The sequence below is a fragment of the Adiantum capillus-veneris genome, chromosome 19 (assembly GCF_014529385.1).
Source record: "Adiantum capillus-veneris isolate H3 chromosome 19, ASM1452938v2, whole genome shotgun sequence".
NCBI classification, from domain to species: Eukaryota; Viridiplantae; Streptophyta; class Polypodiopsida; order Polypodiales; family Pteridaceae; genus Adiantum; species Adiantum capillus-veneris.
Genome location: NC_140949.1, coordinates 2,796,068 through 2,815,755, shown reverse-complemented (window position 1 = coordinate 2,815,755; position 19,688 = coordinate 2,796,068). Strand labels below are relative to the sequence as shown.

The 19,688-nt window shown below is 43.9% G+C and overlaps 1 protein-coding gene across 2 annotated transcripts in view; it reads right to left on the bottom strand.

Annotated features, from left to right (window-relative positions):
- Positions 1 to 1,834: 1,834 nt before the first annotated feature.
- Positions 1,835 to 19,688, bottom strand: part of LOC147433469 (dihydrolipoyllysine-residue succinyltransferase component of 2-oxoglutarate dehydrogenase complex 1, mitochondrial-like) — a 43,660-nt gene continuing 25,806 nt past the window's right edge. For both annotated transcript variants that reach the window (XM_086490145.1, XM_086490146.1), the window contains 10 exons: positions 14,269 to 14,336; positions 14,110 to 14,184; positions 9,605 to 9,660; positions 9,465 to 9,509; positions 3,389 to 3,685; positions 3,205 to 3,299; positions 3,036 to 3,126; positions 2,836 to 2,946; positions 2,537 to 2,731; positions 1,835 to 2,428 (listed from right to left, as the gene is read on the bottom strand). In XM_086490145.1, coding sequence (XP_086346271.1) covers positions 2,237 to 2,428; positions 2,537 to 2,731; positions 2,836 to 2,946; positions 3,036 to 3,126; positions 3,205 to 3,299; positions 3,389 to 3,685; positions 9,465 to 9,509; positions 9,605 to 9,660; positions 14,110 to 14,184; positions 14,269 to 14,336 — 1,225 coding nt within the window. In that variant the 3' untranslated portion in view covers positions 1,835 to 2,236. The remainder of the gene's footprint in view (positions 2,429 to 2,536; positions 2,732 to 2,835; positions 2,947 to 3,035; positions 3,127 to 3,204; positions 3,300 to 3,388; positions 3,686 to 9,464; positions 9,510 to 9,604; positions 9,661 to 14,109; positions 14,185 to 14,268; positions 14,337 to 19,688) is intronic.

The window sequence follows — 19,688 nt, the reverse complement described above, 5'->3', positions numbered from 1 at the left end:
TATAGATAAAAATAAGTATAGATAAAAATAATGTAGCAAGGCCTACCAAGCAAAGCATCTATCCGAGATGTAACTTGGTGCCAAGAGGATATTTTTCACCTTCTCTTTCACTTGTTTACTGACTACAAAGAAAACACAAAAGATTTCTTTATTTTAGCTCGACTTTGTGACATTAAATGCTCTTAACTTGTCTTGGCAACAAATTTTACTAAGATTTTGTAGGCTTTCTTTCAATCATCTAGAACACCATTCGAGCAGAATATATTTGGATTAAAAGATGTAATATTATTTTTACCAACTCAAAGTCAAGCTGGCAATGATTGGATTGCTAACGCTATTTTGCGAACATGTGAAGCCAAAAGTCAAATGTGCAACCAAATCCTTGTGCGTTTATGCCATCTCGAAAGATATGTGGCTTTAGAAGAAAAGAAATGTGAAGGGAGCACGTGGGTGCATTCCTCAAGCCCGAGCAGGAGAGTTGGTCAATGCTGCCGAAGCTCTGTTAATTGAGATGGATGTCATCCAAGAACTATTGGTGATAGCTTTGCTGTCTTGCCATATGCTTTTACAACTGCACATGTTTTAACATGAATGCAACCCAGCGACGTTTGCATGTCTTTGGCATATGCTTCTACAACAGCATGTGATGCTTTATTTTAAGATGAATTCAACAGGGCAATTACAGCAATGATTTATTTTCACACAACAGAGCAATGTGTAAAAAGACTGGCCAATTGTAGGCTCTCAAAACGTCAGAACCTCATTAGTTACCAAGTGAAAATAGTCTAGGTAGAGGTGATGGCAATGTATGCTTAGAATACCGTGTGCTCTGAAACCACGTGAAAGTGTATAACGGAAGAGAAAGAATGGCATGCAAGAGAACATGACCCTTTGAGAAGCTTGCAAGTCTCAACTCCAAATGGCAATACAATACATTGTTACCCAGAAAATGGACCCTAGTAGCACATACAAAGAGTTCCAAAGATGGGTCATCTCAGCCACCACCCAAAAAATACATAACTGGGCAGAATGCTTCGTACAAACACTATGTGCCGAGCATCCCAACCAGGGGGGCGAAAGGTTGGCCAACCCACGACGAAGGGCCTTGGCAAATGCAAGTCTTTGCAAGCAAGAGGAAAAAGCATTTAGGAGCTGCACAAATGCTCTAACAATGTGGTGGTATCTATCGTTTGATACGTGAATTGGGGTCAACTAATTTTAGGACACCGCTATTCTCTCTCTTCAAAGTACTGTACTTCTCCTTGTGAAAAGGCCTGCCTTAGTTGTGTCACAAACACACGGCTTTTAAATTCACATTTGAAATACCAAGTTTCAATAAATCCATCTTTTGCTGCTCGCTTGTAAAAGGAGGGCAACATGCACGCTGTATGACAATATTGCACATGTGAATCTTTGTAGCCTTCAAGCAGTTAATCATTGAACAGCAGAACAGCTAGTCCATGAATATGGAGCAGATTAGAAAGCAATGACTTCATATGCATCTGACTACATGCTGTGAATCATAAAGAATCTTAAAGAGTATCAATGAAGTGCATCTGGAGTAAACAAGATGAAATCCGTGGCAAATTAATCGCAATCCATGAGCCAAACCAATCCATAGTAGAGTTGCACCCTTCTCTTGACCGCAGCTTGCTGTTTTACACCACAAGAATTAAGCACTACATTATAAATGGCATTTAGCCAAATTCTGTATCTTTCCTAATCTTGCTAGCTTGAAACGCCTTTGTAGAGTCAATTTCATGTCAGCTCCACTCACTATTTCGCATTCAAAAACATAACATGGGTTCCATATCATAATCGCCTGAAGCCAATCGCAACAACAGAACCCAAGTTCTCGTTAAAGAAATGGGATATCTTTAAAACCCAAAGACATACACTATTACCAATGAGCGCATGCTGACGCTGAGCATCCTTTTGAATACATGAATGATAAAATCTCTTTTTATTCTTAAACACCATAGTCAATTTTTGCTATAGTAAAACGACTTTGCTCATTAAACTTGAGCAAAGTGCCATACACTAAGCAAGTATGAGAATACTGGAGAAGCCCATTTGAACAGCTTATAAACTGTTTATTCTGTTTCATGAAGGCCGATTTCTGGAATTATTGCCCAAATGTTGTCAAGCAAGCGACCCCAAAGGCGAAACACCCCAGGGCGAACAAAATTGGTGCTTGCATATACAAAATTATGACCTTCTAATCTATGCTTCAAATTTACACATCCAATAGAAGCCGTCGAGGATCTTCGACAACTTCTTTGATACGGCCTAAAAAGTAGACAGCTTCTCTTCCATCAATGAGTCGATGATCATAAGTCAATGCGATGTACATCATAGGCCTAGCCACAATGCTGTCCTTCACCACCATCGGTCTTTTTTGTATTGTGTGCATGCCTAAAATTGCAGACTGACAACATACAAAATACGTACAAAATATTCAGTCCGACATACATAGAAGCCCAGAGGGTCTCATCCCAAGAAAGCAACACGAGGACATAAAGTCGTGAGAACTCACTTGAGGCGGGTTGATGATAGGAGTACTTAGAAGACTACCATAGACACCACCGTTGGATATGGTGAAAGTTCCACCTGCCATCTCATCAATGGAGATGGTTCCATTATTAGCCTTTGTTGCTAACTCATTAATAGTCTTCTCTATTTCTGCAAAATTCATCTTCTCTACATTCCGAACGACTGGCACCACAAGACCCTGTATACATGCCATATAAACGTTGCAGATAGTCAACCATGGTAAAATGTCGCTGCATTTTGCACACAGAGTATGGCACAAATAGCAACAAACAAATCAAGCACCTTTTTGGTACCGACAGCTATGCTTATATCAACGTAATCCCTATAAATAATATTGTCCCCATCAATAACTGCATTAACTACAGGTTGTTGTTGAAGAGCGCTCACAGCTGCCTGAAATCAATGTAAGCAAGCAAATGTAAAAACTGCTTCTTGACAAGAACCAAAAGGAAGAAAATTTCACTGGAGTTCAGAACACTTACCTTCACAAAACAAGACATGAACCCCAACTTTAGACCATGCTTCTCAAGAAACTTTTGATTGTATTGGGAACGGAGCTCCATCAAATTGGTCCTGCCCATTGACATGCATTAGGGTTGAATTCATAGCATTGATTTTCCTGTGAACTTAAGACTAAAAAGAGCAACATACATGTCAATCTCATTGAAAGTTGTCAAAAGGGCAAAAGTGTTCTGTGAGTCCTTGAGCCTTGTGGCTACACGTTTTCGCAGCATTGTCATAGGGACCTACAACAATTTTCCCCCAAATATGTGGTTGTACAAATAAACAAGAAGTAACCTTGTAGGCAACAAAAGGTTCTCATATAGACTCATACCCGTCTTTCTCTTTCCTTTGGTGGGAGTTGTGGTTCTGTTGCTTTTGCAACTTGAGATGGAGCCGGCTCTGGAGTACGAGACGGACGCGGGGGTGCAGGGCTTGATGAGGCTGCAGGAGCGGCTGCTGCCCCATCTGATTTTGATGGCGTTTCAGATTTTACTTCTTTACTCAGTGCAGGTGATGCCTTCGTTTCAGAAGGTTTACCCTGAGCGTCAGTTGCGACATATGCATCCCCTTCCACAACAACTGCAACAACATCTTTAACCTTGACAGTATCCCCTGGCTTCACCAGTATCTGCATAATTTCAATTGAGCATCTTAAAACACTGAATGATCAAGCCATGCAGTCAGCATTCATTGAATATTGTAAAGCGAACTGCATAAAATTCTAGGAAATTTCCTTGGAGCTAAAGACCAATCCCCCTCGTGGAAATATGACATTTGACTCTTCCATGAAATTGAATGCTTCAAGAAGAGAAGCTGTATAAAACTTGAACCCAGTGCTCAATGTCATGGCCGGTGAAGAAAATTGAAAATTCCGCCCCATGCCCAGCATTCATTGAATATTGTTAAGAGAAATGCATAAAATTCTAAGGTAAATTCCTTGGGAGCTAAAGATCAACCACGTTGTGGAAAAACTGCCAATAAGGTTCCGCCTATCTTGCACACCAAGGACAAGACCTTTCGGGCATATATCATTTTGCAAAGGATATAAGCACATCATTTACCAAGGTTAAAGAGGCTTTGCAGAAGTCTCACTGGTGGCATAAGAAAGCAGCAGGTAAGCATCAACGCAACTTTGTCACAATTTTGGGTGGGGTGGGGTGGGGTGGGTGGGTGTGTGTGTGTGTGTGTGTGTGTGTGTGTGTTGGGGGGGGGGGGGGGGGGGGGGGGGGGGGGGGGGGGCGCGGCGGGGGGGCGGGGGGGCGGGGTATATGTCACAACTTGGTGACGTGGCATGAGCTAGCTGTATGGGAACGGAGAGGGAGAGCCAACCCAAGAGCAATTAGAGAGCCCGAGCCGACCAGAGCCGCACCACACCATACAGTGTTGCTAACGTGGCAGATGGGCGTTGGGCGCTCCAAGGTTTTCGGTGTCAGATCTTGAAAGCGTTGATTTTCAAAGCTTTTTGGGCGCCAGTATTTTATAGTAGATGCATTTGGCCGTCTCCAAAAGGAAGAGGGAAAGGGCCTTGAAACATGTGCCTGGGGGAGCCTTTTCACTCATCAGTTTGCAGAGTGGGCTCTCCCTGGCCATTGTACACAAGGCTTGAGAGCTTAATAAGGGGCGCTTACATTAGGGGCCAGTGCATCTAAGTGTGGAACTCCACCTCACTTTGTCTCGTCTCAACTGTTTAGTCTCTCTTTCAGTCCAGTTCACGGTGTCGTTCTTCTATCTTACTGTCTTGTCGGATGACTTGCCAGTTACAGCCTCTCTTCTTCTCTCCCCTGCATTTACTCTTACTCTTAAACCCACCTGTAGACTCTTCGAGAGTCTCATGAGCTCCTACTCCACTACTGCTTGTTCTTCTCTTCAATCACCTTCATCAGGTGTACCAAGTTGCAAATTTCCCCCACAAACAAGCAACGATCTAGTAATGCAATGAAGAAAACCTCCTAGTGATTGCTCGCCATGTATGGCCAGGAGGGCAATGTAGCAAAGAGGGTCCATAACCAAAGACTGGTTGATCACTCTTAAGGAGAGTGGAATCACCACCAAACAAGCTCTCCCCCTTTTTGTCAACACAGGAAACAGACCTGGATTTCTACTACTGAAATTCCCCAAAGACCAGAAAATGGGCCAAGGACAGTACGAAGCTAGATTCATGAGCAGGCATTAACCCAGATCTCTGACTCTATGACCTCACCCCGCTGTATGTAAGCTGTCACCTCATCTATATATGGACCCAGAGAGGATTGGGGGCATTGGGCAGGTGATACTTTAACGCCAATTGTGGTTGCAATGTTGTCGGATAATGCACCAGGGCATCGAGCTCTACCTTCTTTCCGCTCCTGTCCATATCTCCCCATCAGGAGGTCTTCACACAATGTGCTAGCAATCTTGTCTGATAATGCACCAGGGCATAAAACTCTACCATCCTTTCGCTCCTACATTCCCCATATCATCCCAGTCATAAGCCTCTGAAAAAGACATTCACTAGGTACTACATCAAACGTTGTGCGAAAAGATAACTCTGACCTTAACATGCTCTATTAGACATCTAAGTGTGAATACATAGTGTAATCACTTTCCGCAAGGGATCAGATGGAAACACAGAGATGACTGCAATCTACATACTTTAGCACTTCAAAACACTTGAATAACTATGAAAGAAAGAGAGAGTAGACGACACGACTTGGCGGAGTTCCGAGCCAAGACGCACTGGCGACGCCCCTTTCGGTATTTCTTTATTATTATACTTCACAAAGTACAACTCCCAAGGGTCAAACCCTCTCCAAGACTCTACATCCTGATTCTCTCCGGGAAAGTGGCCCTCTAGGCACTTATAAACGTACGAGGGATGTGCAAAAGCTTAAGCCTTAAAAGCACTTGATCCTAAAAACATCTGCACCTAAAGCTAGCGTGCCAATCTGCCAATTTTAGCCAATTTGGCCAGCGCAATTTGCAAAAATCTGTACAACTGCCAAGTTACCATGCTCTACGCAATTTTTAAGTGTGTGGGTGTCTTCTATTAAGTTAGTCCCCTCGGCGAGAACCCATAAGTTGGTAAGCTGCAATTTCTTCTCAAGTTGGTAAGCTTCACTTTCTTCTTCTTTCTCTAGACTTTAGGCCTCTCAGTTGATTCCTACAAAACTCGGTCAAGTTAGTCCAAGACCCGAAGGTCACTCAGATGTCCTAGTGTTACGCAGGTGATTACAGATGCAAATACCACATAGAGAGATCTATTCACACAAAGAGATTGGCATGGACTACCTTTCTAGGGGAAGTGAGTCTCGGGCAGGCCAAACGAACGCATGGATCTAATGTGTCTAGGACCTCGACGCAGAAATCCTAAACCTGTCCCATACCGCCTTCTAAAATCAAAACAATCGTCCTCGACTGCAAGATACAAGAAAATGTCCACACTTCTCACATTCATGCAACTTAAAATCTCACAATTGACCATTCAATCATGCATTCTTGTGTCATGACGGCCGTGCACACATAAAGGAGAAAAGCTAGCTGTAGACACCTTGGGTGCATCTAAAAATCTCTCTTATGGCCAGTTTCTGGTCGTGCACACACCCAGTATCATAATCTTAATCTTAATCGTAATCATTATCCATCATAAATTCATACAAATTAATTCTTTCCTTCAAGTCTTGATTCCTAGCTTGCGCTTCTTGAGTAGCCAGAATACTCAAGTCTTAACACTAAATCTTTCTTCTTGTACTTCAATTGAATCATTCGTTCTCTTGCGTCAAATCGGCCATGATGCTTGTAAAACCAAGGCATGCCCAATAGTACATCACATCCTCCCAAATCTATAATGTAGAAGTCAATTGGATCTGCAAATGTTTGAACTTGAAGTCGAAGTGATCCAATCAATGGAGTCGATGATGTAAAAGTCCCATTAGACATTTGTGCTTCAATCTGCGTCCCCTTGGCATATTCCTCAATACCTAATCTTGCAGCTAATTCTGGCCAAATCAAATTTTGCATGGAACCTGAATCAAAGAGAATAAGGGCATCTTGATCTATAACTTTTCCCATAGCTTTGCATGGTTTATTGGATGTGTTGAGAGAATGAACACCTATCAAATCAGAAATCAATCTAGCTAGGGGTTGGGGTTTCTTGTTTTCTGTGCTTTCATATGTGCTTGATCTTTTGTTATTGGGGTTTTTCTAGATAGTCCCAGGAAATATGGCCGCGACGCTACATTTGTAGCACCTTCCTTCTGATAGGTACTATGTCATCTCTTCGGGAGTCAGCCATCCAGTAGAAGTGTTGGAGATTGTACTACTTCACGGTTGTGGGGTATCTTGGATGAAGGATCGTGAACTTGAGTTTCTCTTCTGAGTAGTAGTAATGCTGGTAAATACTAGCTCTTTCTTCATATGTGATATCCTACTCTTGCATGAGACATAAATTGTCGCATATTTGGGACCACTTTTCCTATACAATAATCCTGCAATGGAAAAGATCGGCCCACAGTGTACTTCTCAATCTATTTTGCAAAAGTAATGTCTTGAAAAGTGGAAACTAGTAGATAAGCGTCCCAACATCTTTGTTGTATGTTAGAAGAGTGTCCAAGGGATACATCTTGAGGCTAAACGAAGCTACAATTACATCTACCTCAAAGTGACGGTAAATACTAGTTCTTTCTTCATGAAGCGATATCCTACTCTTGCATGAGACATAAGTTGTCGCATATTTGAGACCACTTTTCCTATACAATAATCCTGCAATGAAAAAGGTCGGCCCACAATGTACTTCTCAATCTATTTTGTAAAAGTAATGTCTTGAAAACTGGAAACTCGTAGATAAGCGTCCAAAATCTTTGTTGTATGTTAGAAGAGTGTCCAAGGGATACATCTTGAGGCCGAACGAAGCTACAATCGCGTCTACTTCAAGAGGTCTGATAAAGGAAGCTTGGGTAGAAAGCGCCCTTCAAGTCATGCCAAGTTTTGGGATTGTTAGGCTTCTTGATTAGGGAAGCCCACCATCTCAAAGAACTATCCTTGAGGAAGGACGTGGCCCGCAACAACTTGGATTCTTCTGTAAAATTTTTGTTGCTGAACAAGACGTCAAACAGTTGTAGGAACTTGCAAGCGTTATGAGAATCTTGGACGCCTGAGAAGGTGAAAAATTTAATTGTAGCACCACCATCCTTAAGAGGGTTCTGGACCAGAATTTGCCACCAGTACCTTGCCACCAAAGGTACTGAGTAATAATAGTAATGGTGATGGTGCCCATCTGATGAATAGGAGGGTGTGGGACATAGGGTGGAGGTGTAGAAGGAAATAATAGTGGTGCTTTGGAAGCCACGCGGTCGTTCTCCTGAAGATGCCTCCCAAAAACTGAGAGACATCTCTAGAGCTCCGTCATGAAGAGATAATTGGGTAATTTCGAGAAGGGTCATGCGGAAGAGAAGAATAAATTTGGGAAGGCTTGGAAGGAATGACAGGGTTAGCAGGAGGATGTACGGCAATCCCGAATTTTGCGCTAACTTGCTAACGTGGCAAACTAAGCGGGTCCCGTAAAACGCGCTGACAGTGCTGACATGGCAGTTTGCAATGGCTGCTTTTGGGAGGCCAGATGCTTTTAGAACTTGATTGCTTTTCATGTAGATTGCTTTTAGAGGCCAGAGGCCTTTAAAAATGACCCATGGGCTCTCACTCTAACAGTCTACCCACGGAGATGCAAAGCCATGGGAGTTGTACCTTGTTGAAGCAACATAAAGAAATACTGAAAGAAGTGCCAAGGTTTGGGGCCAGAGCTCTCTTGGAATTGGAACTCCGCCACTCCCCGTCTCATGTGTCGTGCATTTCTTTCAGTTCAGCTGTTATTTTAAGTGCTTAAAGTTGTTCAACCTATTCTTTTCGGTTGGCAAGTGTGACGTGGTGCCCGTTCCCATTATATGATATTTCATCTGCCTCTCTATTACTAGGCATATTGCTCACATACCAATCCTACAACTCCTCAAAGGCTCCATCAAATCTACTAAGAGCCCCTCCTGGGGCTCTTTGTGGCGACAGTTATAGAGCTCATCATCACACTAGCAATTCTGAGGCATAGTCCAAGATTGCAACCGCACTTATCAAATAGTATTGTCATCAACTAAATGCCTGTTAAAACAAACGGTCACAAGGCCAGGCACCTTTGCGTGCCTTCAGAGATCAGCTTGCCATCAGACCTCACAAAATCCACCCAAACAGCAATCCAAATGCAACATTCAGAACTTAGAACTTTCAAACTAAACTTAAAACATAGGTCGCTTTTAACTGGACGTAAAAGAAGAGGGACTCAATTTCAAAATGGACATGAGGACTTAAACTACAGCAGGACATTGACAATTGAACACAGGAGCAAAGAAGCTCACTATCAGCAAAAACTAAAATTTGGATCTCACCTTCTCCACAGCACCGGATACATCAGTCCGCACGTCAAGAGTCACCTAAAACAAAGGAATCTTAAGACGGGTGAAAATTTACTTCAAAACGAAAAAAAAGATAAATATTCTCTGAGAAACTTTCAAGCCTGGTTTTGAACCTTATCCGTCTCAATCTGCATAAGAACATCACCCGCATTCACGTGATCACCAGGCTCTGCAAAATTAGAGGCACCATAAGTGACAAAAATATACACAAGGAAATAATAGAATTAGGGCTTTTTATTCAAGAAAACAAGCAAGCTTTATAAGTGACAGATGATACACAGATACAAGTTTCAATGAAAGCTCAAACACGCGCCTTCTGTTCATTTTATTATTACCAAGTCTTAATGACATAAATTCACCATAATTTGAGTAAAAACTAAACATGGACTGATCACCTGATTCCAAGGCTTAATCAAGGTACACCAAGAAGTACATGTATGATTCCTAAAATGAGTGAAAAGATGGTGCTCTATATATGTATGAAACAATGAGGTAGATGAGCAGAAAAAAATACGATTAATGTATTTTCAGGTGGGTGAGTACATATACGGCATCTGAACTTGTGCACATGGACAAGAGGTGGAGTAATTTGTAAATGTGAGGGAGGTGGCGTAGGGATGTTTCTAGCGCATGAGTTAATTGTAATACCATAAGCGGAAAATTTTAACCTAAGCGCAAACCTAGGAATAATTCATTCCTGCTAGGAGCTTCTTTAGACTTTACAGGGCAACAAGCCAGGTAGAGTTTAAAGGATGGAGAATGCATCATCTCTCCTAGACGTATACAAAGTGGATGATGTGAGGTGAACTGAATGCTGAACTTCTTAGCACTTCGAAAGCCCACTTTTCGTCCTTACTCGCTTTTGACAACGTAAGCTCCTTTGGTATTACAAGATGTACACTTTCTTGTTAAGTCTTATATATATACCTAGATGAATCCAGGATAAGCCCAGATTCACCCTTAAAGGAAAGTGCAAGGTATAGACCCATGGTAGCCAACCACAAGACAATATAACCGTCAACTCCATCATGCATAGTATTGACTAAATACCACGACATCCCCACTAGGTCAGGGCCCAATAGTGGGTGTAGAACTAGGTACTAACATATGCTCCCAAACACAACACACAACACACGCACACACACATGAGCATACGTCAACACAAAGTTCAGCGCACTGAGTTTCTGTCATGATTCCGGAGACCAAGGGCAGACGCAGCCATAATGAAGCCTTACACTTTCTTGTTAAGTCTTGTTTATTCCAGAAATGGAGCCTCAGTTTCGGTCAATGTCAGAGAGGGGTAGCCTCATGAGAGTTGCGATCAAGCTAGAAAGAGGAAAATACTCTTAATTAGAGCAGCTACTGTAATATTTTCTCCTATATTATTATTATATGAAGATGTGCTGAAAAAGAGATATCTCATGGTTTTTTCAAGCCAAATAATTCAATAACAAGGTGATTCTGGGTACCTTACTAGTGGTACCAAAAATTCTCTCTAGGGATTCCCATGCTTCCTGAGTTGTAACTTGCAAGAAAATTGCCAATATGATGCATAAACACATCTTGAAGACCCTCCCCTATAATCTTGAAAGCCTTGAGGTTACTTTCTTCACAGCTTGCCAGTCTCTTGTACTCAACCAAGTGCCATCCTTAGCAACTATCACATCCCATATGTCACAAAAATTATGACGTCACACATAACCCACCAGCCGAGATCGTGAAAAGAGAGAGGGATCGCAGAAGATGACGTGGCCAGCCATATGGGTTTACTGGTGTGGCACCCATTGTTACAAGCTTGGACACTCCAAGCAAGAAATCAATAGCAACACACAATTGGAAACTGCAAATAACTGAACTAAACTTGCGCGCGCGCACATACACAGAGTCAACCCAGAACGGTGGAGTTTCATTCCCAAATGCACTCGCCCCAAGGACTGGCGCCCCTTCCAGTATTTCTTTATTGATTGCCCATCACAAAAGTACAATTCCCGAGGGTCCAACTCTCCGCAACTCCGCATCAAATGCCCTCAGGGAGTGGCACCCAGGGTTCTTATAAACTATCACAAGGGATGCCCAAAAGTGATGCCCCAAAAGCATCAAATTCAAAAGCTTTCATAACCAAAAACTGGCGCTAACAATAAGTTCCGTGATATGCACGGGTGTCTGTATTGGACTACCACGTCAGTAGTTGTTTCCGCAATTTGCAAAGATATCCGTACAGTGTACGGATATCCGTACATGTACAGTGTACATATCAACAATTGTCCATGTTTCTTTTGGTTGGCCGTCATTAGTTTTTAGGTTTTAGGTCGTTCTTCCAAGTTAGGTAGGGGTTCGGTTTAGAAACCCTAACCCCAATCGGTTCTTTAGGCTGCAAACTTGTGACATACCCACCTCTTGAAAGAATTGTAATTGCCCTCAATTATGCTTGCAAAACTGACACGGACAAAAAATAGATCAGTAGACATTGACTCTATGTATCGATGCCACAAGACGGGACACCCTTCATTCAAATGCTTCAAGAAGGATAAGGAGAAGATTCAAGACCAAGGAATTATAACGACAGAGGAAAAGGAATTCACATGACCGCTCCTCAAGACAACCACGAAGAGGGACATGATGCACCCTCTACTTCTTCAAGATCATGCAATTACATTTGTGGATATACTGATGTACTCTAGTCTTTTGACCCTAGATATGATAAGCGAGCACCTTGTGAACCATAGTGATGAATCATGTTGATCCACTATGATGTATCAGTGTATCACAATATCCTAGATGTATCGCTTATGCTAGAACATCACCATGACTAGGTTTATGGGGGAGTTTGTAGCGATAACCCTAGCCATGGGTATGACCTCTACTCTTTCCATGACATGATACATGATCCATAGGGCATGGGGCTCATTGAATGAGCCTCACATTCACTCTCCTTTTCTCCATTCATGCACCTCTAGCATTAAAGAAGGCTCACTTGGGCTACATACATCATGCATTGCATCACCCTCTTACCACTTGCTACGGCTATATAAGCCTCTTTTTGTATTCAAGTTATTCATCAGTCCAATTTCACTTTGCATGTTTGTTTGTCTATTGGTCTTTATTATTAACTAAACGAGTGATCATCATTAGCTTAATGCCTAATGAACAGCACTAACGTTGATCCACCTTAGTGCACTAGGTTCTATCACTCCCCTCTGCGTGCAAGCGACCTCTTTTCTATAGGCTTTCTCAATGATTCTGCAAACTCAACTCACTCACTTAGACACTCTCTTTCTCCTACAAGCTTGAAGAACCTCTTGGTCACGAGAGGAATCTTGTGTGCACTCTTCCTCGCATAGAGCACACTCACACAAGCCCTCTCTCATGACTCTATATATATATACACATATACATATGTATATGTATATACATAAAGATATACATATGTATATGTGTATGTATATACATATACATACACACACACACACACACACACACACACATACATACACCTTCAAGGACCCCCAAATCTAGAACCAGAGTGGCCTTTCCATAAACCACCACATACAACAGATAGTATGAGATGCTCATGCAAGAGACCTCCAATGATCTTCTAGATTTAATGCCCACCTTCTTGCTCCGCATGGCCACAGTAACTCAGCTACCTCCGAGATGATGCAAGTTGATGAAGAGAGAGAATGCACACTGATATGCAAGATCAGCCTTGTACACGGTAAAGCACAGAGGGACGGGGCTGTAGCAAGGTCATAGGGATTTCTAGGATGCTGAAAACAGGTCACCTATGTAACAGGCTGTATTGGTGCTATAGCCAGAGGTAAGGTTGCCAAAGAGGTTTCTAGGGGCCTGATAATTGAGAGCACAATATGGTATAAAAGTGCAAGCATATGGAAGAAGATGAAGGGATGACCCCTGTTGACCTTACTGCATTCAGGCAATAGGATAGCGCATAGATTACGGAAAAAATGCCTTACCAGAATCTGTGAACATGCAATTTCCCCAAGCTCTCTTCTATAAGCATCGAGTTTCATAATGATCATTAAAATTTCACCGTCATTTAAAGTACCTGCTAGATTTATGAGTGCGCACAGTTTCCTAATGCTCATATTAACATGATGAATATAGCAGATGCCCAGAAAATGAGGTAAAACACCGCCTCGTACAATCATGGTTATGCATGTTTGGTCAAATTTCAATGCATCCGTTTCAATATGCAAGTGTAAGAGATAGGCTAAAAAAGGCTAAACATCGTGTTTTACATCACTACAATAGGAAATATGTAGCCAGAACATAACCAAATGCGTTGGCTGAAATGAGCAACTGAATAATGCTTGAAATAAGTCACTCACACACACACACACACACAAACACACACGCACACACACACACACACACACACACACACACACACACACTCACACACATGGATGCAACCTTCTTAACTACATCTCGATAAAGTCACAACATGGGAACCCTTAGGGAGTGCTCAACTTCACATCAGGAGGCGCAAGCTAGAAAGCAGAAAGCTGTGAAATACCACAAATTGGAAGTGACGTAAGATCCCTGAAAGCTCAAAAATATGTTTTCATGCATGAGGCAACAATGAGAGCATACTCACTTATACTGTACTCAGTAATAGATCCTTCGGAAACTGATTCTCCCATTGCAGGAACGACAATATTTATCTTTTGCCCTGAGCGATGACAAAGAAAAGGAGTAGAGAAAATTACTTGATTATACAACCAGCAACTTCATACCTAAATAGTCATGGAAGCACCTTGAGCAGATGCAAACAATCGCACAGATCTTCTCCAATGATTTTCCAGCCAATTGTCTTGTACTTGTCTGTAAAATTTTACAAAAAGGTTGACTTTGATAAATCTCTCTCTCTCTCTCTCTCTCTCTCTCTCTCTCTCTCTCTCTCTCTCTCTCTCTGTGTGTGTGTGTGTGTGTGTGTGTGTGTGTGTGTGTGTGTGTCACATTACCAAAAAAAAGTGTTGAGTCCCTCATTGGATCCATCTTGCACACGACATGACACAAGCCAAACTCACACCTAGACACACATAGTGAGCAGACACAAGGCTCACCTACGGGCCATAGAGCCAAGACGGGCTTACCCCCGAGCCCTGGAGCCAAGAGCGTTCAGTCAAGCGGACTAGCCCATACCACAAGGGCTGGTGTCACATACCACCACGCCCACACCAATACAGGTATGTGGGGTAGAGCTGCCAAGGGCCTAGAGTCCAAGTGTGGTGATCACAAAAAGATGTCTCACAGATGAGACTCAAGTCCTATTTATAGGACTTCATAATCAAAGGGTCAGAGTCACACTGGTCGGACATACTGCACGTAACACTTCCCCCCTTATTTTTAATTGTTGTCCTCAACAATATCCTTGGTTATAAAACCAAGAAAACGATTCCTTAACAATCAACTGACTCCCAAGTCACTTGGATTCAAGACAATGCTTGCACTTGATCAAATGTTCGGGTTACGAAGACTTGTGAGACTTGCGGACCCTTTGATCAAAAACCAATTAGCATTCAAGAGGAACGTAACGGGTGGTGTCTTCCAAGTTCGGGACTTCCTTGGGGGAAATCATTAAGTCATCCTACCCCAACCGTTCTTTTAGACGGCTTGCGTGGAACACGGGATGAATAGCAATGCCTTGAGGCAGGTCCAACTTGTAAGAAACCACACTTATCTTCTTTGTGATCTGAAACGGACCACAATAGTGAGAAGATAATTTTGAGCATGGACTAGTTCGGATTGTTTCGGATTCCTTTAGTACCCTAAGGTACACTCACATGCCCTCTTGGAGTTCGCGGGGTTATTGATGCTGATTAGCGTAAAAAATGGTATGATCTTGCGTAGTCTTTTTATGCTCTCTTTTGTAATCTCGAGCGTTTCTTGCATATCGCGTAAGAAATCGGCCATTGATCGCATCTTGACCCCTTGAATCCGGTTGGCGATTGGTGGTTTCGGCTCATAACTTTACATAAACATAAACTGGCTATAGCCAGTAACCGAGTGCTTTGTACTGTTATAAGCAAACTCAATCTGCGGGAAATAGTGTTCCCAATCAGATTGACGTCAGCTCGTAGCATGTCCTCCATGGTTTGATTTGTGCGTTCGGTCTCTCCGTCAGTTTCAGGACGATCTAAGGATGAGAAGCACAAATGGGTCTCTAATTACTGGAAGACTGTTTGTGTAGCACGAACAGCACCACTCGGGGTACTTGGGGTTCTTGAGTACTTGGGATTCTCGAGTACTCGAGGTTCTTGGGGTTCTTGAGTACTCAGGGTTCTTGGCTTGCAACCTGTGTTTAAGAAGGCTTTTCTCTTACCCAAGCTCAACTCCTTCCTGCGGGTGCACCCCTTGCGCTCACACTAAGGTGCTTTTTTCCACCTCACGTCGATTGGTCTGCCGCTACGTGCAAGGTCCGCTCTCAATGAGTAGAAAAGAGGAACGAGAGGAGGTTGGACAAGCCCTTCTTTCTTGGGTTGCCTGCCACTCTTCAAAAACACAGATTAGGGATAGACACGCCCAACTGGTCTTGGGTTACATGCAACCACAACAAGCAAAAGAAGTTATTGTGGTTCTTTCTGATTCTTTCCTTGAGTGATGATACCGAACACTGCCAAGGAGCTCTAATACCAATGTAATGTGCAACTGAAGTGAATGATGGTGTATGGCTCTGGATGAGTGATAAGTGAGTGCTCAAGGTTCCTTTTACTGACGGGAAGGGAGAGCCTTCCTTCACTTAATGAGAGAATGTACAATGACCAAAACAACGAGAGTGGAATGCAAACTGTGAGTGAGGGTGCATGAGAGTGCTAGAGAGAGAGAGCGACCAGATGGGGTCCCAAACCCCCCTCCAAGGCCCCCCCCCCACCATTGCTACAGAGGTATTTACTTTAGATTGCACAAAGGTCTTGTACAATGCTTCTAGATGTTGTGGTACTTGACGACGACAATATTGACGACGATGACGATGTTGATGCCGACGACGACGATGGTGATTGTGACGATGACAACAATGGTGTCGCCGTCGAGGTCTGCTATGCTGATGGCTGAAATCTGAAAATGCTAGGTGCTGATGTTGTGGATCTGTTACTTCTACGAGGCAAAGGCTGATCTGCTACCGTCAAGGCCTGCAAGGCTCAGGACTGCAATCTGCTTAGGGCTGAAAACAGACAACGCTGGCTGATCTGGGCTGAAAAGTGAAAACACTATCTGATCTGCTGCGACAGGATGTCTACGGCGAAGTTCTGCTACGGATCGGAGCGGTTCGACGAGGTGAAGGGCTCACTGAAGGGGAGCTGAAGTTGATTTTTCTGTCACGATAGAGGGAGGAGCCTAGGCGCACGCGCGGCCACAAAGAAATGAAATGAAATGTTATATTAACGTCTTCAAAAGGCCAAACTGACCTATGAGACCAGAAAGTTACAATGTGGTGGATCTGATACAAAGTCTGAGTAATAAAAATGACAAAATAAAATACTATGGAATCCTAAACTGCTAGGTGTGAGCTAAGCAGCTAGGTGGGATAGCTAAATCACAAAAGATCCAACATCGGTTGCTGGCGGATCTCATCAATCTCCTCCATGGTCAATAGCCTAACCGGGAGTCGTGCATGTCGGACCAAAGTGATTGAATCCTCTGATGCATCCTCCGTCGATGCTGTATAGTCCTCCGTAGTCGTGGGCATCTGGATCTCCCTAGCTCGGTTGCTCGGTCAATCAGTGTGCCTATGGTGTGAGGCGACAAGCTCTCCTGTGGTAGTAGCTCCTCCGGGTGCCCAGTGTCTCCTCTAAAGAAGTTTGTGATCTGTCTTTTGAGACTGGCTAGCCTCTCCCCTCATCAAGCTCTCTCTGTGTTTGCGCAGCTCGAGCAAAAACAGACCCAAGCATCTCTGATCCTCATACCGCATGACTATGGAGAGTGGTCCAAAGCCCTCTCTGAACAAGCAGTGGAAGCGGCCACGTATCTCGTAGTAGACGGGGCAGTGACATGTGTAGTGCAACTCTGTCTCAAGCTCCATGTCACACAGGAGGCATGTCCTGGCCTCTGTCGGTACTCCACTGTATCTCCCAGTCTCAATCGGCAGCTGGTTTGAAGATATGCGTATCTGGCCAATAGCGCATCAAATCCCATGGGACAAGTGGGTGTCCATGTGTTTGGGCCTCGTCACAAAACCGTCCTCCATAAGCTGGAGAATATGCTCTCTTGGAAGCTATCTTCGTGCCCAACTCTTGTGCTTGCTGTATCCACGTCCTCCTGGTGTCTAGTTGAGTCAGGTCCTGGCGGATGAGCCTGGTGATCTTGGACTGTGTAAGAGTCAAAGAGGGTGCAAAGAGAGAGAGATGGGGTGGAGAGAGAGAGAGAGAGAGAGAGAGAGAGAGAGAGAGAGATGAAATGAAATGTTATATTACGTCTTCAGAAGGCCAGAATGACCTATGAGACCAAAAAGTTACAATGTGGTGGATCTGATACAAAGTCAGAGTAACAAAAATGACAATGACAACATAAAATGACGGAATAAAATGCTATGGAATCTGAAACAGCTAGGTGTGATCTAAGAAGATAGGTGGGATAGCTAAATCATAGATCACAAAAGATCCAGCTAGGTGGGATAGCTAAATCACAGATCACAAAAGATCCAACATCGATCGCTGGCGGATCTCATCAATCTCCTCCATGGTCAATAGCCTAACCGGGAGTCGTGCATGTTGGGCCAAAGTAATCCGAATCCTCTGATGCAACCTCCGTCGATGCTGTGTAGTCCTTCGCAATCGTGGGCATTTGGATCTCCCTAGCTCGATCGCTCGGTCGATCAGTGTGCCTCCGGTGTGAGGCGGCGAGCTCTCCTGTGGTAGTAGCTCCTCCGGGTGTCCAGTGTCTGCTCCAAGAAGTCTGTAATCCGTCTCTGAGACTGGCTGGCCTCTCCTCTCGTCAAGCTCTCTCTGTGTCTGCGCAGCTCGAGCAAAAACAGACCCAAGCATCTCTGATCCTCGTACCGCATGACTCTGGAGAGTGGTCCGAAGCCCTCTCTGAACAAGCAGTGGAAGCGGCCGCGTATCCCGTAGTAGACGGGGCAGTGGCATGTGTAGTGCAACTCTGTCTCAGGCTCCAGGTCACATAGGAGGCATGTCCTGGCCTCTGCTGGTACTTTGTTGTATCTCCCAGTCTCGATCCACAGCTGTTGTGAAGATGTGCGAATCTGGCCAATAGCACACCGTATCCCATGAGACAAGTGGGTGTCCATGTATCTAGGTCTCGTCACAAGACCGTCCTCCGTAAGCTGGAGAAGATGCTCTCTGTAGAAAGCCATCTTCGTGCCCAGCTCCTGTGCTGGCTATATCCATGTCCTTTTGATGTCTAGTTGAGTCAGGTCCTAGCGGATGAGCCTGGTGATCTCGGACTGTGTGAGAGTCAAAGAAGGTGCATCCAGTGAGTACTGGAAGGGGGGCAGTGTGTCTATGTTGAACCCATGCGCCTGAAACCATGATGTCATCTCCCCATACCAGCATGTTGTATCTCCCTGCATGGCTAAATGTCGAGAGGACTCAAGTGCAAGGCGGGCATATCTGTTTCTGGGAAGTTCCCAAATGCGGTGTATGAAGGAGACAGATTTGGTGAGCGCCTCAACCACTAGCGGGGGGGCAGCTAGCTCTGCTCGTATAATGGCACGTGGTATTGAAGCCTTGGCTCTAATGAGCCGTGAGATCATAGAGACTAGTGGCTTCTCCATGTCCCCCCATCCATCAGTGCGACCTGTCCTCCCATGATGGTCCAATGAAGGTCCCCAAATCTCAACTCCATAGAGCAATGCAGAAGCCACCAAGGTGTCAAAGAGCCAGAGCTTCGTCCAAGGCTCCTGAAACTGAACATGTGAACACATCCTCTCCAATCTACCCAATGCTGCATGGGCTCTGGTCAATCTAGTCTCTGCTACTCTTCTCAATGAAAATGCTGGTCCACTAAAAACCACTCCAAGGTAGGTGTAAGCATCTGTATACTCCACTCTCTCCTGGCCTTATGTGAATGCGGGCGCTGACCTCCTAATCCATTGTGGGGTCCTATTAAATACCATGACCTTGGTTTTACCAAGGTTGACAGACAAGCCACTTTCATGGGCAAAGCTATGTAAAGCATCCAAGTGACGTTGCATCCCCTCTGGAGAGTCGGAGATTA